A 26,109-nucleotide genomic window follows, 5' to 3' on the forward strand; every position below is an offset into this window, starting at 1 on the left:
CGCCTTGAGACCAAAGGGGTTTTGAATTGAAAACCCAGGAATAGGTAGTTCAAATTTTGATCAAAGGTTGGGCATGCGGTGGCCTTGTCCTCTCTGAATTAGCAAGAAGGTGAGACGCTGCATCTCAGGCCATCAACAAAGTCTTTTAGGACTTCTAGACACATATCAAGTTCAAAAGAGTCCTCAAGAAGCTTATACAGAAAAGCTCATGCTGCGATATCTGGGGCACTTGTTTCCATTTTATTCATTTTTATTTTGGCAAATATGCCATCTTGATTAATTTATTCTCATTTCGTATCTTAGCAAATTTACTATCTTGATTATTTATTTCGAGCTTTGTTCTCAATAAAATTTCATCTTGTCCATTGTGATAATCCTTTTCATCTTATTCATTTTGAATCTTAGCAAAATTCGCTGTTCTGCTTAATTTATTTGTTTAGAGCTCTGCTCTCAATAAAATTTCATCTTTCCCACTATGATAATCTTTTTCATCTTATCTTAGCAAAATTTGTTATCTTGAATAATTTATTCATTTTGAGCTTTGTTCTTAATAAAATTTCATCTTATCCATATTGATAATCTTTTTCAAGCATTTTACATTGAAATAACAATTAATTGACTGAATATTCAAGCAAAAGGAGTTTTGCATATTACTCTGAAAGTTTCTAAATAATACAGGAACCTGAAATAGGACTATTGTTTAGAGCATACCAAGTTTAAAGGGTGAAATGTCTAAGAAGGAAAGTCTAAATTAAGACTATCCCTTCGAATTTTGTTGTCCAAGCATGAATTGAACAAAATGAAAAAATGTCGAGATGGTGACAAAGTTTCAATGAACAAACGAGCAATGATCACCGAGTGATAAAAAAGGTTTTTGGAAGAGAAAATTCCACAATCGTGCATAAACATTTGGTATGACACCTTGGGAATGGTGTAGAAGACCAAAGAGATTCAGATACTGTATCCCTGAATTACAGTGGGAGAGGATTGAGAAAAGTCAGATCTTATACTCAGTGGGAGGAAGATGGCTCGAATTTTATGCCCCAAAATTACCATGGACTTAACCTTGAAGATTACAACGGATTGAACTCTGAAGATTACAGTAGGGGGCAATCTGGCTAAGTAAGAGATGAGTGTTACCAGTCGAGCAAGATAACATTCTGATATGTTGGTAATAAAACCTTATTGAATAACGAGCAATAACAACCCTAACATTAAAAAGGGATCATTCTCATGACATTCTGCATTCATGCAAATATAATTCACATACACACCTAGTTAGGAGCATTTGATTCGTTCTGATCATAATATCCTAATCATTAGGCATAAATAGATTCATAAAATGGATTTTACAGGTCATGTTCCCCAGAGAACATATTAATAAAGTTACCCATACCCCTGAAGTTGCAATGGGATGAATTGAAGTTGTCATATCAAGTTTTATCTCTCAGAAATTACAGAGGAGTGGACTAGAGATAGCAGATCTTATCTTCCTGTATTTGGCAGCGAAGTAGATCGTAGATAGCAGATCTTGTCTTCCTGTATTTGGCAGCGAAGTAGATCGTAGATAGCAGATCTTGTTTTCCTGTATTTGGCAGCAGAGTAGATCATAGATAGCAGATCTTGTCTTCTTATATTTGGCAGTGGAGTAGATCGAAGATAGCAAATCTTGCCTTCCTGTATTTAGCAGCGAAGCGTAGATAGCAGATCTTGTCTTTTTGTATTTGGCAGCGAAGTAGATCGTAGATAGCAGATCTTGTCTTCCTGTATTTGGTAGAGGAGTAGATCATAGATAGCAGATCTTGTCTTCCTGTATTTGGCAGTAGAGTAGATCGAAGATAGCAGATATTGTCTTCCTGTATTTGGCAGCGAAGTAGATTGAAGATAGCAGATCTTGTCTTCCTATATTTGGCAATAGAGTAGATCGTAGATAGTAGATCTTGTCTTCCTGTATTTGGCAGTGGAGTTGGTTAAAAATTACAGATTCTGTCACCTTAAGCAGTAGTGGAGCAGATTAAAAGGATGGATCTTATCTCTCCGAAGTTGCAGTAGAGTAGATCGCATCAAACTTTATTGAAGCTACAAGTCTTATCTCACTGAGGTTGCAGTAGAATAGACTGAAGATAGCAGATATTATCTCTCTGGAGTTGCAGTAGAGCAGACCACGATGATTTTATCTCCCTAAAGTTGCAATGGAGTGTACTAAAATAATAAATCCTATACCTCTGAAGTTGCAGTAGGTCGGACTAAATCTACCATAACAAATCCTATCTCCCTGAAGATGCAGTGGAGCAAATTGAAGACCGACTACAAGTCTTATCTCCTTGAAGTTGTAGTGGAGCAGACTGTCGATAACGGATCTTATCATTTTAAAACCTTATCTTCTTGAAGTTACGTGAAGCAGGTTGAAGCAACAAGTCTTATCTCCCTGACGTTGCAGTAGAGTAGATTAAAACCACGAATCTCGTCCCCCTGAAGTTGCAATAGAATGGATTGAAGCTACGAGCTATATCTCTCTGAAGTGCAGTGGAGTGGATTGAAGCAACAAGACACAGTGGATTGGAATGAGGCTATCTGAAGAAGAGAAGCACTAGAAGAAGTCAAGACTTGGCGAGACCGGGTAAATTTGGTCTTTCTTGGTCTTTTCTCTATTCTCGTTACACGACAACGAGGAAAGAGGGGCAGCTGTACAAGCCCAAATTTGCCCAGGGCCCAAGAACCCAATGCACCCAAACCTCAGCCTAATTACAAATTTAACTCAGCAGACCCAACCCACCTAAACACCAACCCAACACCCATGACCCAAACCTCAATCCAATAACACCTAGCCCAACAAGATTAAACCCAAACCCGAGGCCCAATATCCAACCAAAAAAAAATGAAGGCCCAGTAGCCCAAAATGTTTGAGACTTTTTCAGAAAAAATGAAACCCTAGCCTACTGCCTAACCCTAGCCGTCTTTGCCTCCTTTAACATCTTCTAGTATGGCCGCCGCTCGTAGCCTCTGCCACCACCACCTCTGACGCCGAGCCGCCCGTCAATCACCTACTCCATCAACGTCAACACCTGCAAACAAGAGAAAAAGCAATAGCAAATAATAGCAAAAATATTGTAAAAAATGGCTATAAAGCCATAACCACCATTGTAAATGGGGTACTCCCTCCCCCCCCCCGATTTTTGTATAAAAAAATATTAGCAGGGAAATAAAGAAAAAAAGATTGAAGGTGATTTTTTCTTTTCTTTTCTTTTCGGTTTTGTAGACTCGTTTTTCTGTTCTCTTTTCTTTTTTCGTTTACACGTATGTAAATAAAGGTAGTAAATAAAAGGAAAGAATGAAGACTTACCCATTTCGCCTTTCAGTTGCGCCGCCGTCGGGGTCTGCTCATCGTTGAAATCGGCCCCGAAAGGTCGAGTTAGGGGGTCCTTCGTCTTGATTTTTGGGCCAAACGAATATAGCCTTCGATTGGGTCTTAAAACGGGGACTAGAATGCCCATTTTGCGCAACGCCGGCCACCGTCCACGGTGGCGCTATGGCGGCGCTAAAAAGACCCAAAGGCCGAACGTTTGAGAGGGATGAGGAAAGGTTTTTTTTTTGTTTTTTTTAAATTAGTGGCTGAAATGTTTTATATTTTCATATAGTTTTTATATATATATATATATATATTCTTATATGCACATACTTATGTTTTTTTATACTTTATATATATACACCTAAACATGCATATTTTTTTATATGTACATACATTCATATATTTTATAATTTATAATTTAAGTACATATATATATACATAAACATTATTTTTTTTTTGTAATTTATATTTTTATTAATTGTTTTATTTGATATTTATTTATTTGCTTATCATTATTTTTATGAAATGCTTTAGTTCTTTTTACTTACTCATTATTTCATGTATAATTTTTTTTATATATGTGTCCTTTTTATTGTTGCTCGTATTATTTTACTTACATTATCATAATTGTCATTACATTACGTTAATTTTCACCCAGATTCAAAAAAAGAAATTTTAAAAATATAAATAATACTCGGTATTTGGGATCTTTGAGAGAATCGAGTCCTAACGTATTGGGTTCCGATTTTCTTCGTTGAGTCTAAATAATTGAGACTACTCTTTTTTTATATATAAAAAAAACATAAATAAAAGCTCATTATCGGGAATTCAATACGTTGTGTCCTAACGCATTGGATATGATACATTGTTTTCTCGAGATGAGGATTTTTCTAAAAAAATAAAAATAAGGCAATGTTTTGAGTTTGGGAAATTCGAGAAAACGTGCCCTAATGTGCTGGGTTTCGATTTCTCGTTTAGCCAAATATTCTCTTAAATCTTAATCTATGTCATTTAAGTTTTTTTAGGATCGTATTTTAAATCTCTTTAAAGTTTTCAGTTTTTCGACGCTAAGACATTAAGTAATCAACTAGGTACCAATTTTGGGCGTATCGAGGGTGCTAATCCTTCCTCGTGCGTAACCGACTCCCGAACCCGTTTTTCTGAATTTCGTGGACCAAACTTGTTGTTTTAATAAAATCAAATCATTTATTAAAACAACCACTTTTTGAGGTGATCCGATCACACCTTATCAAAAAAGATTGGTGGCGACTCCCACTTTCATTTTCATTTTTCAAAACCCAAGTCGACCCCTTTTTATCAAAAAAATGGTGTCAACAACAATAACAATAGAAGCACATCAAAGTCAAAGCACATAGGCTTTAAGTTCATTGTTATTATAATAAAAGTTCAGGGTGGTTAGATGTCTATAAAGTATATTGAGACGAACTCCATGATTACGGATTCGCTTATTAAGTGACTACCACCCAAAGTTTTTTTCCTGAGCACACTGTTGATATGGGTGTAATGTCATTTAAGGATATTTGATTTTAGTAGGAGTTTGTACTTTTAAATGTTTTTATGTTATAAACACATTTTCAATTATTTTAGTTTACGAATATTAAGTTTATTTTTTATAGAAATAAAGTTTATTTGGTAAAGTTTGATCTCACTAAGGTTAATAAGGACCAGTTAGAATATGCATGTTTGAATCATATTACATATAATTTTCATGTTACACATCCATACTTGATCTATGTCATTTGGTTGTGCTAATATATGTGATTAGGGATGGATTTAATTATGATATATGTAACAAAAGTTGCATTCGTTCTATGTTAACATAATTAATGGACGAGATTGTTCGAAATATCTTTTGGATATGATAGTAAAATTTTGAGCTCATAAGATTATATAATGACATGTAATTATAAAGTAATCTGTATATATCAAAAGTCTTTCCCACATTCATCAACTAGAAATCAGAGCTCACCAAATGTCTATTCTTTTCAATCTGAACCGACTCTACAATCACTTATTGCTCATGGTCATCAGCCTATAAACCCAGGAGCATTGTTAACTTCTAAATCCAAAACACTAATATCAGCATCCAACCCTACAATGATAGTATTATTGACTCATTTAAACAAGTTTCCTTTGTCAATCTATATTCCGTATTTGGTAATCTCCAGTATGAATTCAGAATTTAGGATAGCTGGAATAAGAATAGCAGCAAAGATGCAAAGGGAAACGACTTGTAGGAGGAGGAAGAACCTTCTTTTGGGTACAGACCTGTATAGCATATAATAGGATGTCCTGTATAATGTCACGAGAGCTAGTACCGTTGCCAAGCAGTAATTAGTAATGCTGAGTCTAGAATAGGAAACGGATCCAGGAGTCGAAAGAGAGAAAAAATACTGAAGTTCGAGTGTCCGTATGGAAACAGCAACTAAAAGCATGTAACAGGTCCCAAACAAGGAAAGTGTTATGAGAATAAACAAGCAGATTGAACGGCTGGGTAGGAGATAGGCAGTTAAAACAGTTGCTGCCCAAAAGGTTAAAGTGTTGTATAACCAAAACATTGTGGACACGTCTAGCATATTTTTTAAATCTTCTTTTTCAGCGGGTGGAGGACTTGGTACGGGTCCAGTGCTGGTTGAACCTAAAGATGCGTCATACATGAGATGGAAATTCTGGGAATTTGAAATGGTATCAGGCTGCTTTGGAGGGTTCAAAGTGGCAGTATATGTGGCTGTTATAATTAGCACTGTGACTACTAAAAATGTGTTACGCATCTCATATGGGATTCCCTTCTTTCCACGACTTGCTATTGTTGCAAAATTTTGAAGAACTGACACCTTTCCTTTTAAATATGCGATGTGGAATGAAGAGATGGAGGTTTTGGGAAGCGAGGAAGAGGAACCACTCAAACCTCCTGCTTTGCTTATCATGTCTTTAATGGACTCCTTATAGTCCACTTTCTCTTCATCCAATGTGTATTGTGATGGGATATCAAGTGCAGTCAATCCCTCCGCATTTTTGGCATTGATATGGTCACCACACAAGCGTTCCAGCAGTACTTTTACCACCTGTTAATTAGAATATTCATACAAGTAACCTTTGAGTATATATATACATAAAAAATTTCACTAGCAAAATTATCATACCTGAGGTCTATTTCTGATAGCAGCAACATGTAAAACAGTGTTGCCATCAATGTCTGCCCAACTCAGTAGTTCTTTCTCCCAACGGCTGGCAGCTTTATGGCGGCTCCTTATAAGCCACCCCACCAAGACTTGGAAAGCTTCAAACCTGTCATTTTTTACGGCAAGATGGAAAACCGTCTCATCTCGAACAGTCATATCTTCAATAGCCTCGGGGCAAACCTCAAGGAACTTGATCAAAAAATCAACATTTCCATTTTGAACCACATCATGCAAAGGAGTCAAGCCCTCCCGCCCTTTGACACGAACAAGGCCTTCATCAAACCTGAGGAGTCGAAGCACTGTTTGAGTTTTTTTTATTTTGCAGAGCCAAATGCATGGGGCTAAACCCAGCTTGGTTTAGCTTTCTTGCAAACGATGGCTTTAAGTTGATCATCTCCATCATAAAATCAATATGCCCTGCAGAGGCTGCTACATGCAAAGGAGTATGGAAAAAAGGTACATCATCGATACGCTGTAAAGCATATGGATCATTCAGAATTAACTCATACAAGATGTTTATGTCTCCTGTTTGTGCAGCCCCCTTCATCCTCTCATCCATAGCAAGGTGCGGAAATTTGCAGAATATAGAAATGGAGTGAAGAAAAAACGCTTTAGCAGAGGATATGATTATGTTAAGGATACAATGAAGTGTTTGATTATTTTTTCCAGATGAAGTGTTTGACATTTTATAGCACTTTAATTATTTTGGATTTATATGTGATGTCAGCCTCTACACGTATACAGGTGAATTGTTGCCTATTAGAAAGAAATAGTAATTAAATTCATATTTAATATATATTTTTAATCTAATTTTTTTTAATTCAATTTAATTTTAGTTAAAACGTTTAAAAACATTTATTTAATCTAATTTCTTTAATATATTAAATAAAATGGATTAGAGAATATATTGAATATGGATGAATACTATATCATACTAATTTTATGTCTCTAAAAATTAATAAGGTGTTATTATTTTATTGGTGCTTAAAAATTTAAAATATTTAGAATCATTCTAATATAAGTTATTCTTTTAATAATAATATTTGGTACTTCCACGACAAGTTCAATGGTTGACAAATATCTTATAAAAGTATTATAAAATATTTAAAAAATATATTATTTAGTGACTTAATTTTTTAAGAACATTTGATAATTCATAAAGAAAATAAATAATATTTTTTTTCCAATAAAAAAGGTGGGAAAAATGATAAGTAGATAAGAGCTACCATCACTTACAACATGTTTGGACTAAAAAGAAGAAAAAAGGAGGGAAAATTAAGTAAAATGAGTAAAGAAAATTTGGTTTTTTTTGTTTAAGTTAAGTAAAGTTTGTTTATTTTTTATCGTATTATTAGATTTTATTTTTTAGATTATTATCTCTTTTTCTTCTTTTGTTGACTCTTTTTCATTAGTTTGTTATTTCTCTATGAATCAGTATCCCAACCAACTCAATTTTGTTCAGGTAACCATGTCTATATGTTTAAAAGCATTAATGCACTAATCGAAATCTGAACGTAATAACTGTTCTCACATTGAGGTATAGAAGGTTCTTTTGGTGAAAAGATGAAGCATTGCAAAAAAAAAATTGAATAAGATATTTTGAAAGAAAGCGGAGAGGAAGACTAAAACATATTTAGTAACATTAAGCATCGTACAAGTAAAAAAAAAAATAATAATAATTTTAAAACACAAAATTATAACTTTAAAAAAGATAAAACTCACAATAAAATAACAAGATTATAAAGTAAACTTTAAAATGCACTAATTAATTAAATTAAATTACTTATTATAAAAAAAATCAAAGTAAACTACTAGTAGTAATTTTTTAATCTTAGGTATGTTGCATATAATTTTATATTTTTTATTTTTTAAATAATATATTTTTATAATTTTAAATATATATTTATGCTAATTAAACGAGGATTCTCATCGTGACATCGCTAGCTAACTTTTGTAAGTGCCTATAAACTGATAAGTGCTAACTAAAAGTGACATATTTTAACATCATTCTTAATACATTTTGGGTGATTATTTGATGTTAATTGTGAATTTTATACTCCTAATACTTTAAATTCATGTATTAATGCTTAATAGAGCACTTGAGAGCAAAAGGAGTAAAAAATGAGCGAAAAATGAAATTTCGAAGCAAGTTACAGGAGCCACACGAGCTAGACCATTCCACACAGCCATGTAAGCCACACGGGCATGTAGTAGGCCATTTAGTTTTTACAGGACTTGTGACATTTAGATTGATAGTGATAGATGAAATCTAGGTGGATTCTTTCTTGTGTATTGTTTTGCTTCTTGGTTGTTAATCGATTATTTTCTTATTTTGTTCTTTATTGCGTTCATTGGTAATTAAATTAGTTAATTTTAGTTTTAATAAATCACTCAAATTATTCGATTAAATAATGGAAAAAAGAGTAATTACCAGTACTTTTAGTCTTCTTGGAATGATATCTTTGCTCCCCATAGCTATACTATTAATTGATAGGTGCGCATGCTTTAGTCAAATTTTAGTTAGTTTCACGAAACATTACAAATTGTCTGATAAATGCGAGGCACATCCCACACTTTCCATTATCAATTTAACGAATTCAAATGTTGGTGCCTAATTAAAAACTTTTCAAATTGGGTGACTAAATCAGGAACGAGGGCATAGTTGAGTGACATTTTGTATAGTTTACCCTTAATTTTTTTTATAATTTTTATACTATTTAATATAACTTTAATAGTTTTTAATTTTTAAAAATAATTTTATATTTTTTGAATTTTTTAAATTAAAAAATAAATTAATTGCTTACATGACAATTTAATGTATGTCATGTCAACAAAGTTAATAAACGCTAACTTTTCTATTCATTTTGGGGCGATTTGATAAACCAGCTTAGTTTAGCTTTCTAGCAAACCACGACTTTAAGTTCATCTCCATCATAAACTCAAAATGCCCTGCAAAGGCTGCTACGTGCAATGGGGTATCAAGAAAAGGAACGTGATCAATACGCTCTAAAACATATTGATCATTCTGAGTCAACTCATATAAGACGTTAATATGTCCTTGTGCAGTCTTTCTCATCGTCTCATCCACGGCAAGGTGTGTGTGTGTTGGGGGGAGAGGATGAAATATGCAGGAACATAAGACAATATAGAAAAGTAAAAAGAATCTTTATTTAGCATAAACACACGAGTCCAACCAATTGAGAAGGTACACATATATTGAAAGGACTGATGAAATCTTAGACCGCACAAAACGGAAGCTAAAGGATTGATGAAAGAACGCTTTAGCAGGAGGATAATATTGAAGTGTTTGATTTTTCTTCTTCCTGTTGTAATGTTTAACGTTTTGTTTGATACCAAATCCCACTTGTTAAAAAATATACAATAATTATATCTGTTTTTAATGATTTTTTAGATATTAAATAAATGGTAACACGTCATAATAAAACTCTAAAACTAGATGCATTTAATTTTAATATAAACATTATATCAATGTATCAATATGGTTGACTTAAATACAAATAGTTGATTAATTAATAAAAAATATTTATTGAATTATTTAAATATTATCTAAACTAATTTAATTTTTAATTTTCAACCCTATAAAACATTTCACCATCATTTTTAACAATAATACCTAATATTTTAAATTAACAAACCACAACCTTTTAAATATTAATTATCTTGAAATTCAACTTTTTAGAAGTTATTTTTTAACCGTCAACAACGTCAAACTGGCACTAAAGTCTTCCACTCACACTTGTAAATTAATAAAAGGACTCCGGTAATCAAGGGACTTGAGAATTTAATCCAGTATGAATCTCCGTCACTCACGTACTTGCTGTCAATAGTGATGGATGAATACGGATTTAATTTGTCCCATATACTACTTGGATTTATAACCCCAAGCAATGCAAGTGGTAATATTGTAGGGATTTTCAACATTATCATAAATTTTAGGGAGGAATTAAGTGAATTCAGAGACGAAATTAGATGCCCATTGAGTTTTGTTCAAATCTAGGGATTTCATCGTCATATAGGGTCGATTTTGATAGCTATTTTTAGCAACAACTTGATTTAATTAATTAAATTAATTATGATTAGTTAAGTTTAATTTAAGTATAAAAGTTAAAATTAAATGAAAAACAAAACATTTTTCTCTTCATCTTCTTCTCCACTGTTTTAGGGTTTTGGAGCTTTCTACTTTAGCCCTCAATTTGGTAAATAATTTCAAGTTTTTTTTTATTATAAATTTTACATTTTTGAAATCGTAAGAGCTTGATTTGATTTAACTAAACCATATTCTATTTTTGCAAAACCGTTAAAATTTTCAAACAGGAAATGTTGATCTTTTGATCAAGTTACTTAAGGTTTGTCCTGAGGCTATTGCAGATGTGACTGTTCGAGATGAGACAATGTTCCATCTTGCTGTGAAAAACGACATGTTTGAAGCTTCCAAGTCTTGGTGGGGTGCTTATGAGAAGCTTCCATGAGCCTGCCCAATGGAAGAAATAACTGCTGAGTTGGCCAGACATCGATGGCAACACTGTTTTACACATTGCAACTATTAGAAACAGACCTTGGGTATATGCTCATTTTTGTCATTAAGTCAGTTACTGATGTGCATATATGCATGATAAAAGGGTTACTTATAGGAATATTCTAATTGATAGGTGGCAAAACTATTGCTGAAACACATGCCGTGACCAAATCAATGCCAAAAATTTGGAGGGATTGACAGCACTAGATATCCAATCTCAGTACCCATGGAATGAAAGGCAAGCAGATAGGATTATAGATGCTAAGAAAAGCAGGAGGTTTGAGTGGTTCTCTTCCTCACTTCCAATACCTTCATCCCTTCATTCCTAATCGAATCTTTAAAAGACAAGATGCACGGTCTCAAAAATGGGCAACTTCTGAATTTCCACAATACTTACATTAAGAGTACTTATCAGAATTTCCAGCACCACTACCACCACTACCTTTTGCAGCAACTTCTGATCCACTACTGGCACCACTCTTCTTCCCTTTCCACTTCTAGTCCTTTCCTTCTTCACCCTGCTACATCTTAGCCTTCAATGCTTCCTTCCTGCCTCATTAGTCTCTTCTACTACTGTGCTTGTAAAGCACTGATCAACTCGACTACTCTCAGTTGAGTCAAGTCATTTGTGTTCTCCAAAGAAGTAATTGTTCCTTCATACTTCTCAAGCACAGAGATTAGTATTTTCTACATTAGTCTACAATCAGAGAGATTAGTCACTACAACAAAATAGACTTTTAGCGGCATTTTTAAGCGCCGCTAAAAGTATTAGCAGCGCTTTAACAAGTGCCGCAAAAAACGCCGCTATAGACAACGCCGCTAATTTTAGCGGTGTTTATGTGAAAAAACACTGCTAAAGATCATGACCTTTAGCGGCGCTTCTACCACAAACGCCACTATAAAGAATGACTTTCATGATTTAAAAAAAAATTATTTTAATTAAATAATATTTATTTCTATGATAAATATTATATTATGTTTTATTTTTGAAATTTAAACTTTAAACTATATGCTTTTAAGGATAAAAAATATTAAATAAATTAAAATTTCTATTAAAATTTTAACTTTAAAGCTAAATATAAAAATTAATGAATTTAAATTTAGAATTAAAATATTATGTTTAAATAAATGAGCAATCTACCTCACAGCTCATCTGATCTATATTAACTCGGCCAAATATAAAAGAAGCTACAAAACACGTAATAATTAACAATCATGGTTAAAGAAGCTAGTACACAAGGTAGCTACAAAACCCTGTTTCAATAACACCAAATTCAAGTTCCGACTAAGATAAAAGACCATGACGATGTGCTTGTTTCCTTCTATATATCTTTGGGAAGAATTCCTTCAAGAAATCATCCATGGAAGTCACTCCACCTGCAGTCAATATTAAAAGATAAACAGTGTCATCATCTTGAAATAAGTATCTTATTGAGCTCTTTTGAATCAAATAACATAAATCTTCTAACAAAAAGAAACAAATACATAATCTATAATGCAAGTAGCTTAGGAATCATTGATAATTCCCAAATACCAAATAATATATGAAGATTATATTTTGACGATTAAAGAAAATAAGTAGAGAGGGTTCTTCTCAAGACATCATTTTGATTGAAAAGCAAATCAGTAAATCTGGAAGATAGGATACAAATCTAAAAAGATTTCAGCAATTGCTAATACTTAATATAAATGAATAGAATTCATAAACAGGCTGAAAAAAATGCCACGAATGCTCATTTTTAGCGGCGTTTTTTCAAAAATCGCCGCAAATGCTCAATCTTTAGTGGCGATTTCCATAAAGCGCTGCTAATGCTCAATTTTTATCGGTGTTTTTTGTCCAAGTGCTGCTAAAAGCCTGTTTTGGTGTAGTGAGTCCCGAAACCCTTACCTTATTAGCAATATCTATCAACTTGTTTGAGTATTCTTTGATTGACTCAAAATCTTTTATTTGTAGCCTATCGAATTCCCTGGTCAAGTTCAACACCTTCATGATCTAGAACCTCTTATCTCCTTGATACTCAACCTTGAGGTAGTATCTCCTTTATTGATCCAAAAATAATAATTCTATTGAATATGGCTAGTGAAACAACAACATAAAGGCAAACCTTTACATTTGCTTTCCAAGTGGTTCTTTCTTTGTGCAGTTTGATCTGGTTCATAGTTGGATTTTTGGAAAGTGGAACCACCTCATAGTCTTCCTCGATAACTTCCCAATAATCACAACCCTCCATGTATGCTTGCATTCTCATAGCCTATGCTTGATAGTTCTTTCCATCAAACACATGTGGGGTTAAGACAGACAGATTGCTTGATCTTGATTCCATTTTTCTCAATTCCTTACAAGTGTATCTCTCAATTTTTGTCTTAGGATTCTCATAAGGCCTCTCTCATAGGTCCCTCAAGAAAAAGAGGCTCTCGATACCACTATTGTTTCAATGGAGAACTAACTAAAGGCACAAAAATTGAAAATGGAGAAAGTTGATTAAAATTTATTAACCAAGCAATGCTTATTTACATGACTCAAGCAATGCTTATTAAATCAAATTTTTATTATTTTTGGGGGCCAAAGTGTAATTTTACCATTACTAATTTAGAATTTTATAAATTATAAAGGGTCTAACTGAAAATTTTTCCATTTCAGGAGGGCCGAGGGCCCTGCCACCCCCCCTTGGCTTCGCCACTGATATTAGTTCTCGTGGTATTATACTAGATAGCCAGTTATATACTATATAGGTTTGTACCCAAAAGAAAAATATCTTCCTCCTTATGGCATACTAGTTCATATGCTTTTATTTTTAAGAATTTAAACTATCCTTAATCATATAGTCCGCTATATCATTCAGTCATCACTCTCTTCACCGCTCATTTATCTTGTTTTTTATTTGATTTAAGATTTCGTACATCGAAATTTCCTTTGACCTTTCAAGAAGTTTTATTTTCTAAAATTAGTGCGTTTTAATCACCTATAAAATCAAAATTTTTATTCAAGTTGCAGTTGATTTGGACTGGATGTACATTATCTATGGCTTTGGGATACTTGGAAGTTTCCTACGACCTTCGAAGAAATCTGTTTTTTGAGACAAGAGTGATCGAGTCATGTATAAATTTTGGTCAGGTTCCTGTGTTATGCAAATTTCCTTTCCTACATTCTCTTCTGGTTCTTTTTTCTGTGTTTCGTTGCAAATTTCCTTAGTTTTCAATTTTCAATTATCTGAAGATTAACTGCTCAATTTATTACCCCCAAAAGAAAAGTTATGGATGAGAGGATGATAGAGGCTGCCCAAACAGGAGATTTTAACCTCTTGTATGAGTTGATTCTGAATGATCGATATGTTTTAGAGCGTATTGATGATGTGCCTTTTTTCCATACACCATTGCATGTAGCTGCCTCTGTTGGGCATATTGAGTTTATGATGGAGATGATCAAATTAAAGCCAACGTTTGCAAGAAAGCTAAACCAAGCTGGGTTTAGCCCCATGCACTTGGCTCTGCAAAATCACAGAACTCATGCAGTGCTTCGACTCCTCAGGTTTGATGAAGGACTTGTTCGTGTTAAAGGGAGGGAGGACCTCACTCCTCTGCATCATGTGGTTCAAAATGAAAACTTGAATCTTTTGAAAAAGTTTCTTGAGGTTTGTCCTGAGGCTATTGAAGATATGACTGTTCGAGATGAGACGTTTTTCCATCTTGCTGTGAAAAACGACATGTTCGAAGCTTTCCAAGTCTTGGTGGGGTGGCTTATGAGAAGCTGGTATGAGTCTCCCCGATGGGAGAAAGAATTACTTAGTTGGCCAGACATTGATGGCAACACTGTTTTACACATTGCAGCTATCAGAAACAGACCTCGGGTATATGCTAATTTTTGTCATTAAGTCAGTTATTGATGAGTATATATGTATGATAAAAGGGTTACTTATATGAATATTTTATTAACAGGTGGTAAACGTATTGCTGGAACACATGAGGCGAGACCAAATCAATGCCAAAAATTTGGAGGGATTGACAGCACTAGATATCCAATCACAGTACCCATGGAAAGAAAGGCAAGCGGATAAGATTATAGATATGCTAAGCAAAGCTGGAGGTTTGAGTGGTTCCTCTTCCTCGCTTCCCAATACCTCCATCTCTTCATTCCACATCGAATCTTTAAAAGACAAGATGTCACGGTCTCAAAAATGGGCAACAAGAGCAGGTCGAGGAAAGAAGGGTATGGGACATGAGATGCGCAACACATTTCTAGTAGTGACAGTGCTAATTATAATAACCACATACGAAGCCTCTTTAAACCCTCCAAAGAAGCCTAATGACAGTCCATCCATGAAATACCAAGTCTCTTCAAGTCAAGATGAGCCTCTCAATTCCCACACATTTTTGCATAAAACCGACTTCAATACTGCTCCCATACCCAGTCCCTCCGCAATTGACGTTTTGGATCTAGATGATTGGACATTTAAATACTCCTCAATTTTTTTTTGCAACACGTTCACCTTTTGGGTAGCAGTGTTCTTAACAGCACTTCTCCTACCACCTCATTCATTCTCTTCCTTGATTCTCCTAACACTTTCCTTCTTTGGGAGATCTTACATGAATTTATTTGATGTTTCCGCATGGTCATGGGGATATTCATATGAGTTTTCCAATGAAAACGCACACTTATTATATGTTGTAGCCTCCTTTTGTAATGTTTTCTTCTCAACATTGCTAGTTTTCCTTGGATCATACCAGACAATATTTTATGTTTGCAGTAGGGTAAACATTACCAAGCAAAAATTCTTCTTCCTCCTACTAGTCGTTGTCATTGGCTGCATGCAGGTTTTTATGTTTGCTTAGCTTAGTGATGTGATGGCCATCGATAAATAAAATCAAGGTTGGTGAATGTACCATTTCATTCCATTGATAAAAGAAGTTTAAGTTTTAGAGTTGTTATATATATATATATATCATCTATCTTGCTCCATATATAAATATGGAGTGCAAATCTGTTAAATACTTAAATGTGATAGACTAAAACATCATTCTAATATATTAAATTTAAAATATTTTGATATTATTAAAAGCAATGATTAAATTATTTTAACATATAATATCTTTTTTTAAGAGTATTGATTTTATTTTTAGCTTTAAAAAAATACAAGTAAAAACAAAATTTAATTAACAAAATTTTTTATACAATGCCTCAAATTTATGTTTTCTTTACACTAATAGTAATATCGATACTAACTAAATTAAAATTCAATCGATAAATAATTTAAATTATTGATAAATTAAAATCTATATTATATAAATATTTATGATATAAAAATATATTAATATAATACCGACATATTGATTATTGATTGTCGTGTTTAATTAAGACTAGTATAGCGTCTTAAGGTCAGATGGGACTATTGAAGAAACTTTTACCTCTAAGTGCCAATTCGTTTGGAATAAGAAAAAACAATAGAAAGAATGTTGATGATGCTAACAACTAAACTTGAATTTTTAAATTCGAAAATTAGAAAGATTAAATCTTAAAAGTAAAAGTAGATGGACTAATTAAATTTCTAATGTATAAAGTGTATAAGGAGTAAGGACTTAAAGTATATTTTAACACTTAAATTTTTATTTTATAATTTCAGACAATCAAATAATTAATCCAATATAAAACTTGGACGAAAAAATTCTATTTTCTTTTAAGCATGTCGAATTTATTTCAAGCCTTCAAACAAACAAGCAAAGAAAAAATAAAATCAAAAGAAGATATCAAGTTGTCACTAGATAACAATTCTAGGTAGGATTGGACCGATGAGGTTCCGGTCCACAATGAGCAAAACGGTGAGAGTGATCCGATTAAGTGAAGAAATTTGAGAAGGGGGGGAGGGGGAACTTTCGTCGTTGTAAAGTGAAAAAGCTAAGGGAGTGATTACAATTTGATTATTATTTCATATGCAAATTCAATTTTAATTTAAAATAACTTGAAGGCTAAATTCAATAAAAAAATACTTTTATATTTCACTTTAATATTTAACAATAATAAGTTAATTAATATAATATTAAATTTAAATAAAATGGTTATTTTATAAAATAATTGTTTTTTCATTTATGATATATGGACTTTTATTTCTCAAGTTTTTATAAAATAAGGCTGTTAGGGTTGTTGCGTATGTATGCATGTGTGTATGCCTTGCATGGGTGACATTAGCAAACAATATCCCTCAGTTAGTATATAAGCTGAGCGATAGTTGCTGAAATGTGTGAGTTCCGGAATAATAAAAGTTCAAGTTTATGCTTCTATTTACTTTCTTGGCAAGTTTTCTCAGCTGCCAAACAGCTACATATGATCGTTTGATGTTCTTAACTATCGACTTGTTGGAGTTTAGAGAAGTTGAGAGAGCAAATAAAGAGAAAAAAAAGGAAAATATTTGCTTTCAAAATTTTTCATTATTATTATTTTTACACATGTAATACAATATATGGGTGTAGTGGTTACAGATAATTCAACAAGTCCTACTAATACACCTTAAAAATATAAAGCTAAAATTTATACAGAAACTGATTAGGTAAAATCAATACCTAAAAATATCAATTCAATACTAACTCTACTTGCTTTAACAAGTAATCTCAGCAAATAAATTAATTACAAAACATTTATATCAGCAAAGGTGAACCCTACCAGCATTACAACTAGTGGTTCACCAAAAACTTTACTAGCTCATACTTTGATGAGCTCCCAGCTTCAATTGAACTCGCACTTTTTGTTCAACTCACAGCTTCACCGGAAGAATTCGCCACTGCATGCCACTTCACAACACCATTGCAAGAAAGCTAAACCAAGCTGGGCTTAGCCCTCTGCTCTTGGCTCCGCAAAATGACAAAACTCAAGCGGTGCTTCGACTCCTCAAGTTGACAAAGGCCTTTGTTCGTGTGAAAGGGAGGACGGCCTCACTCCTCTGCACCAAGTTGTTCAAACTGGAAAGGTTGATCTTTTGTTCAAGTTTCTTGAGGTTTGTCCTGAGGCTATTGAAGATCTGACTGTTCCAGATGAAACGGTTTTCCATCTTGCCGTAAAAACCAGCATGTTTTAAGCTTTTGAGCTCTTGGTGGGTGGCTTATAAGAAGCCGCCATGGAGCTGCCAAATGTTGGGAGAAAGAACTACTTAGTTGGCCAGACATTGATGACAGTACTGTTCTGCACGTTGCAGTTTTAAACTCACCTCAGGTATGCTAATTTTGTTAGTTAATTCAATTATTAAATATACATATAATAGGGTTATATATTTGATTTTTTTTAACTAACAGGTGATAAAAGTATTGCTGGAACATTTGTGTCGACATCATATCAATGCCAAAAATTTGGATGGATTCACTGCCCTAGATATCGAACCAGAGTTACCAGAATGGCCATTGGATGAAGGGCAAGTGGATAATCGGGACTCCATTAAAGATATGCTAAGCAAAGCAGGAGTTTGAGTGGTTCTTCGCTACCTATGAGGCTCCGGTCTACAATGGGAAAAACGGTGAGAGTGGTCCAATTGTGTCGTCCTTATTTGGGACCTGTTGCCCGCTTTTAGTTGCTGTTAACATATGGGCACTCATCCTATCATGATGGCCACAGCATTGTTAATTACTGCTGTTAACAATGTTAACAAAAAATTGTTAACTGTTTATCCTGAATTTTAAAATATGAAAATAAAAAAGATTAAATTATTAAAAATAAAATATATGAAAAAAAATTTAAAATTTTGAAAAGTACATCGTCAATCATATGGTCTGCTAAACCATTCTTTCATCACTCCTTCCACCACTCATTTAGGTTGTTTTCTGTTTGATCTAAGATTTCCTACTTGGAAATTTCCTTTGATCTTTCAAGATGTTTTATTTTCTCAAATTAGTGCGTTTTACTCACCTCTCAAATCAAAACTTTTATTCAACCTGAGTTGCATTTGATTTGGACTGGGTGTCTATTTTCTATGGCTTTGGGGTACTTGGAAATTTCCTTCGACCTTGGAAGATAATTGTTTTTTGAGACAAGAGTGTTCGAGTCATGTATAAATTTTGGTCAGATTCCTGTGTTTTTGCAAAATATAAGTTCTATTTCCTTTCTATCTTGTCTTCTGGTTCTTTCTTCTTTGTGTTTTGTTGCAAATTTCATCAGCTTTCACTAATCTGAAAATTTACTGCCTAATTTATTACCCCCACAAAAAAAGCTATGGATGAGAGGATGATAGAAGCTGCCCACATGGGAGATATTAACTTCTTGTATGAGTTGATTCTGAATGATCCATATGTTTTACAGCGTATTGATGATGTGCCTTTTTTTAATACTCAATTGCAAGTAGCAACCTCTGTTGGGCATATTGAATTTATGATGGAGATGATCAAATTAAAGCCAACGTTTGCAAGAAAGCTAAACCAAGCAGGGTTTAGCCCCATGCACTTGGCTCTGCAAAATCACAGAACTCATGCAGTGCTTCGACTCCTCAGGTTTGATGAAGGCCTTGTTCGTGTCTAAGGGAGGGAGGACCTCACTCCTCTGCATCATGTGGTTCAAACTGAAAACTTTAATCTTTTGAAAAAAATTCTTGAGGTTTGTCCTGAGGCTATTGAAGATATGACTGTTCGAGATGAGATGGTTTTCCATCTTGCTGTAGAAAACGACACGTTTGAAGCTTTCCAAGTCTTGGTGGGGTGGCTTATGAGAAGCTGCCATGAGTCTGCCCAATGGGAGAAAGAACTACTGAGTTGGGCAGACATTGATGACAACACTGTTTTACACATTGCAGCTATTAGAAACAGAGCTGGGGTATATGCTAATTTTTGTCATTAAGTCAGTTATTGATGTGCATATATGGATGATAAAAGGGTTACTTAGAGGAATATTCTAATTAACAGGTGGTAAAAGTATTGCTGGAACACATGCGGCGAGACCAAATCAATGCCAAAAATTTGGAGGGATTGACAGCACTAGATATCCAATCACAATACCCGTGGAATGAAAGGCAAGCGGATAGGATTATAGATATGCTAAGCAAAGCAGGTGGTTTGAGTGCTTCCTCTTCCTCGTTTCCCAATACCTCCATCTCTTCATTCCACATCGAATCATTAAAGAAAAAGATGTCACGGTCTCAAAAATGGGCGACAAGAGCAGGTCCAGAAAAGAAGGGTATGCCACATGAGATCCGTAACACATTTCTAGTAGTTATGACACATGCCCATGTGAAGGAGGCACACGCCTATGTGAAAAGAGGCACACACACGACCGTGTGCCCTAGAGACATGACTGTGCGAATAACCCATGTTACTCTTTGTCCGAAATTGTTAAAATAAGGTGCAAAGCAGACACAGCCGTGTGAAAGTCTCACATGCTCGTGTGCCACGGAACACTACTGTGTGCCCAGAACACATGCCCATGTGATTATCAACTAAAATCTCCAAATCGAAACCACAAGATCGTATGACACCAAAAATCATCGAAAAACCCTAATTCCTAAATTTGCACAGCCGTATGAACTGCCCGTGTGTGGCACAAGCCCGTGTGGTTACGAAACCACACCGAAACAAGCTACAGAACATGCATTTGCTACCGAAACAACCCTCAATCCTCATTAACATAGTAATACACCAAAAACAAATAGTATTTCAAGCAATTCCACAACAATCGACACTTCGATTGGTAAATTTCAGAAACACACAAAATATGTCGAATTTCACGGAGCCAAATCAAAATTTTAAAAATGAAAATGATGAGTTTTCAAACCCACACCTAAATTTGTGATCAAAGCACGAGGAGAACAACAAAGAAGAAAGCCAGAACGTAGGAGAAGGAAATAATAAAATCTCCCCAACAAAAATAAAAAAAATTTGGAACAAAAAAAAATGGAAACAAATCTAACGTGAGGAAGAGGGAGGGAGAGGAGGAACGTGAAAAGATTTTTTTAGGATAACTCCCTGTTTTAGACACAAAATAATAATAATAATAATAAAATAAAAAGAATTAAATTAAATGAAAATAACAAATAAGTATTGAAACTTTAAACAAGCTAAAATAAAATTGATTCCTCTAAAACACTCATGAGGGCTCAAACTTGAAATCCGAAGGTAAACTAACACACTCGCCACTACCAACCAGCAGGCTCATTCTAACATTAAAACGCAAAAACAAGCACAATTACTCAGCCTACTCACTAACCCTTACTTAAAACCTCAAATCTTCTAACCCCAAAATTTAGGATGTTACATGTAATGTCCATATTTTTCTAATACAATTTTATACATGAATTTTGGTTTTGTGCAGTTTTGCACATGATTTTTTTATTTAATTTATTTTTCACAAACTACTAACAAAATTATTGATATATATCACCATTTTAAGTTTACATATTATATACATAAATAAGTATATTTATAAGATATCAAAATAAATCGATGTCTTTAAACGTAACACCAAAACAAAGTTTGATATATAACTCAACATATAAAAAGAAGTTATTAAACAATACATATAATGTTTAGAACTATAGTTCTAATATTATTGGTAAATTTATAATTTTCGGTTCACGTAAATCTTAATTATAAAAAATAAAATTATGACTTATCTTGGATTAAACTTACATTATATTATTTAAATAAATAATTTACTAGTTTTTAATGTCAGGTAGATGTATGTAATTTTATGCTTTTAATATTTAATTAATTTTAAATATTATATTTTTAATTGAAATAATTAATGTAAAATAATATTTTTTATTTGAATTATTGAATGTAATTAAAATATATTAACTTATCACTTCAAATATTATAATAGAAATTTTTTAAATCAAAATTGCATTTTTAACATAATCGACCTACAATGTAATTTTACTTTTATGTAACTAATACAAGTAACATTATTCAAAACAATAACTAATCAATATAATTAAATCTAGTAATAATTAATTTTTAATTAAGATACTTAAAATTTTAGTAATAATTCAATTTTACATTGATAAATATATTAATATAATTTTTTATTTGTAAATATAAATATAATAATATGATTGAAAATAAAAAGTATTTTAATATGGATAAATAAATTTTAAAATTTAAAATTCAACATATATATTTACATATTTCGCTAATTCACCAACGTATATGCCTTGATTTGATATAGTTAATATTCGGATAATGTTGTGAATCACATATATATATATATATTGAAGTTTTATCATATTTTCATGGGTAAAATACTTTAGAAGTTGTTGTACTCTTTGAAAATTTAGAATTTAGTTTTTATGCTTTTATTTTTAAGAATTTAGTTCATTTATTTTTCAGATTTTAAAATTCAAATCCAATTGTTAATATTGTTAATATTTTTAATTTCTTTATGTTAAATTCAAGTTCATTACAACATATTTTTAGTTACATGGTTTCCAAGTGTTTTTTTTTTAAATGTCACACCAACAAATTTAACAAAAAAAATTTGAGTGTTAACAATTGGACCTGAGTTTTGAAATTGAAAGGTAGAGGGACTAAGTTTTTGGAAATAAAAGTATATGGATTAAATTTCAAAATTTTGAAGAGTACAGATACTTATAACATCTTTTAACCTATTTTAAAAATGTTTTGAATCATTACTTAACTTATTTAGCTCTTCCAATAATTATTTTAGAATCTTTTTAAATTTTATCTTTCCTTATATAATCTTTATAATTTTTTAAAAATAAATATTTTGAATTTATTTTTTGTAATTTTTGTTGAGAGAGAGACTAACCTACTCATTTTCAAAATTGTCAAGGACCAAACGAATATTTACATCAATCTGATATTTGAATTATTTGAATCGAAACTCAAATTACTAATTCGAGTTGAGTTGAAAAATCAAATAACTCAGTTTCATTAAATAGAAATTTAATTTTTCTTTCTTTATTTGAATTAAATTGAGTTTAAGTCGCCCTTAGTTTTACTCTATAAATAGGATATTTTTAATAATTTTTACCGTTCCTTCAACTTGCTTTTTGTTTGGTCCAAGGTTTTATAGTTGGAAATTCCCTCGGACCTTTAAATATGTTTATTTTCTCAAATTAGTGCGTTTATGTCATAAATAAAATCAACCTTTTTATTTAATGTGTATTTCATGTGGACTGGATACCTGTTTTCTGTGGCTTTAGTTCTTGGAAATTTCCTTGGACCTTGGAACAAATTTGTTTCCTCAAACTAAAGTGTTCAAATCATGTATAAACTGTGGTCAGATGCCTGTGCTTTTGCAGAATACAGGTTCTATTCCCTTTTCTATATTGTCTTCTGGTTCTTTCTTCTTTATGTTTTGTTGCGAATTTCATCAGCTTTCAGTAATCTGAAAATTTACTGCCTAATTTATTACCCCAAAAAAAGCTATGGATGAGAGGATGATAGAGGCTGCCCAAACAGGAGATATAATTAACCTCTTGTATGAGTTGATTCTGAATGATCCATACGTTTTAGAGCGTATTGATGCTGTACCTTTTTCTCATACTCCATTGCATATAGCAGCCTCTGCTGGGCATATTGAGTTTATGATGGAGATGATCAAATTAAAGCCAACGTTTGCAAGAAAGCTAAACCAAGCTGGGTTTAGCCCCATGCACTTGGCTCTGCAAAATGACAGAACTAAAGCAGTGCTTCGACTCCTCAGGTTTGATGAAGGCCTTGTTCGTGTCAAAGGGAGGGAGGACCTCACTCCTCTGCACCATGTGGTTCAAACTGGAAATGTTGATCTTTTGGTCAAGTTACTTAAGGTTTGTCCTGAGGCTATTGCAGATGTGACTGTTCGAGATGAGACGGTATTCCATCTTGCTGTGAAAAACGACATGTTTGAAGCTGTTGGAACAATGAGACAATAACAGGCTGTTTTGTATCTTGCTTGAATAGCAAGCCTCGAGCCTTGGTGAAGAAGCAAACTCGGAAGCAGAAACAGAAAATGAAACTAGCTAGTGAATAACAGAAAAGAGAGAAGAAGATTGAATGAAAAATGAGCTGATATTTTTCATTAACACACCAACAAGGCATTAAGCCATTACATATTTTAGTCAACAAGTAAAACAAACAAGTAATCACCTAATCAACTACCTAACTCCACTAATTTGCATTGAAACTTACAAGATTAGCTTGTACAACTTGCATTGCTGATTTTTCAGTCAATCAATATCAAAACATTTACCTACTTAGTTCAACATGAACTAGATTACAAAACAATCAAAATGGAACTAAAAACAGCAAGTGGATTGGCAGCTTCAAACTTCAGTTGCTACACACCATGGCACCACTGCTTGCTGCTATTTCTTTGAGCATGACCACCTTTGCATGTCGTGCATGGCCACCTTTGCATGGGAACTAAACTTAACACTCCTCCTTAGTTTCCATGCTAGTAACACCTAATTCCCTTTTAAATTTAACAAATTTAGACACATTGAGTGCCTTTGGGAAGATATCAGCAATTTGCACTTCTGAATTGCAATGAATCAGCTCGATTTCATGAGCTTGTTCCATCTCCCTTATAACATGCAACTTAATATTGAAGTGCTTGGTTCTGCCATGAAAAATGGGATTTTTTGCAATTGCAACAGCAGATTTGTTGTCACAATAAATCTCTGTTGCCTCCTTTTGGTTTTGGTTTAAATCAGCCAAGATTTTTCTAAGCCATATGGCTTGATTCACAGCAGATGCAGCAGCAACATATTCAGCTTCTGCTATTGATTGTGCCACCAGACTTTGTTTCTTAGAACTCCAGCAAAACATGCCTGAGCCAAGACTAAATGCATATCCGGATGTGCTCCTCATGTCATCACTCGATCCAGCCCAGTCACTATCAACATAGCCTATCAGCTTCATGTTTTCAGCCCTTTTGAACAATACACCATGATCAATGGTGCCTTTGATGTATCTTAGCACTCTTTTAGCTGCTCGAAAGTGCTGATCATTGCAGCAATTCATGTATCTCAATAGCACACTAACAGCAAACATGATATCGGGTCTTGTTGCAGTCAAATACAACAGACTACCAATGAGACTCTTGTACATAGTCTCGCAAATTGGTTCACCACTCCCTTGCCTCGAAAGCTTCACTCCAACAGCCATTGGTGTGCTTGTTGGCTTGCAGTTCTTCATAGAGAACTTATCCAGGATCTTCATAGTAAAAGAACTCTAACTAAGAAAGATTCCCTTTTCTGTTTGCTTCACTTCCATTCCAAGGAAGTAGTTCATTCTGCCTAAATCAGACATTTCAAACATTTCCATCATTTTTCTTTTGAAATCTTCCAGCATTCTTCTATCTCCTCCAGTTACCAATAGATCATCAACATAGAGTGACAGAATAAGCTGAGTTTCAGCTTGGTTCTTCTTCACATACAGTGTTGGTTCACTGGGACTTCTCTCAAATTCCAAACTGAGCAAGTAAGAGTCAATTCGAGCATACCAGGCTCGAGGAGCCTGTTTCAGGCCATATAAAGCCTTTTTCAGTCTGTACACCATGTGTTCTTTGCCAGTGATCACAAATCCTTGAGGTTGCTCGATGTAGATCTCTTCTTCCAGGAAACCATTGAGAAATGCAGACTTAACATCAAGCTGATGAATGGTCCACTGATGTTGAGCAGCCAAGGCAACTATCATTCTAACTGTGTCAAGCCTGGCTACTGGTGCAAATGTCTCCAGGTAGTCCAGACCATACCTTTGGCTAAATCCTTTGACAACAAGCCTGGCTTTTAGCTTGTTCAGACTGCCATCTGCATTCTGTTTTACTCGATAGACCCATTTTACTCCAATGGTCTTCTTTCCAGCAGGTTTATCAACTAGCTCCCATGTCTGGTTCTTCTCAATCATGTTGATTTCATTGACCATAGCTAGTTTCCAGCCTTCATCTGCCTCAGCCTCTTCAAAACTGCTAGGTTCTGCTATTGCAACCTGTGCCCTTTCATAAATATCATCTAGGGGCCTTATGCCTCTCACAGGCACATCATCAACATCCATTTCAGGTCCTAGCTGCTCAAGTTCAGCTTGATTAGGCACTAGGTCTTCTGAAACTGCTTCTG

The 26,109-nt window shown here is 33.7% G+C and overlaps 4 protein-coding genes across 4 annotated transcripts; 3 read left to right on the top strand and 1 right to left on the bottom strand.

The window, feature by feature from the left end:
- Positions 1-5,335: 5,335 nt before the first annotated feature.
- On the bottom strand, positions 5,336-7,193 carry LOC107930674 (uncharacterized). The gene is made up of 2 exons (XM_016862384.2): positions 6,514-7,193; positions 5,336-6,435 (listed from the first exon to the last, which is right to left on the bottom strand). The coding sequence occupies exons 1-2, from the start codon at positions 6,706-6,708 to the stop codon at positions 5,512-5,514; spliced, it is 1,119 nt and encodes a 372-aa protein (XP_016717873.1). The 5' UTR covers positions 6,709-7,193; the 3' UTR covers positions 5,336-5,511.
- Positions 7,194-14,295: 7,102 nt separating this feature from the next.
- On the top strand, positions 14,296-15,920 carry LOC107930710 (ankyrin repeat-containing protein BDA1). The gene is made up of 2 exons (XM_016862419.2): positions 14,296-14,937; positions 15,026-15,920. The coding sequence occupies exons 1-2, from the start codon at positions 14,344-14,346 to the stop codon at positions 15,917-15,919; spliced, it is 1,488 nt and encodes a 495-aa protein (XP_016717908.2). The 5' UTR covers positions 14,296-14,343; the 3' UTR covers position 15,920.
- Positions 15,921-17,863: 1,943 nt separating this feature from the next.
- On the top strand, positions 17,864-18,538 carry LOC107935703 (ankyrin repeat-containing protein BDA1-like). The gene is made up of 3 exons (XM_016868323.1): positions 17,864-18,072; positions 18,185-18,287; positions 18,368-18,538. The coding sequence occupies exons 1-3, from the start codon at positions 17,864-17,866 to the stop codon at positions 18,536-18,538; spliced, it is 483 nt and encodes a 160-aa protein (XP_016723812.1).
- Positions 18,539-19,277: 739 nt separating this feature from the next.
- On the top strand, positions 19,278-23,925 carry LOC121222113 (ankyrin repeat-containing protein BDA1-like). Its single transcript, XM_041102024.1, has 5 exons — positions 19,278-19,568; positions 19,656-19,871; positions 19,961-20,263; positions 23,215-23,320; positions 23,438-23,925. Exons 1-5 carry the CDS (start codon positions 19,278-19,280, stop codon positions 23,923-23,925), a joined length of 1,404 nt encoding a protein of 467 aa, XP_040957958.1.
- The last annotated feature ends 2,184 nt before the right edge of the window (positions 23,926-26,109 follow it).

The sequence above is a fragment of the Gossypium hirsutum genome, chromosome D10, assembly GCF_007990345.1.
Source record: "Gossypium hirsutum isolate 1008001.06 chromosome D10, Gossypium_hirsutum_v2.1, whole genome shotgun sequence".
Taxonomy (NCBI): Eukaryota; Viridiplantae; Streptophyta; class Magnoliopsida; order Malvales; family Malvaceae; genus Gossypium; species Gossypium hirsutum.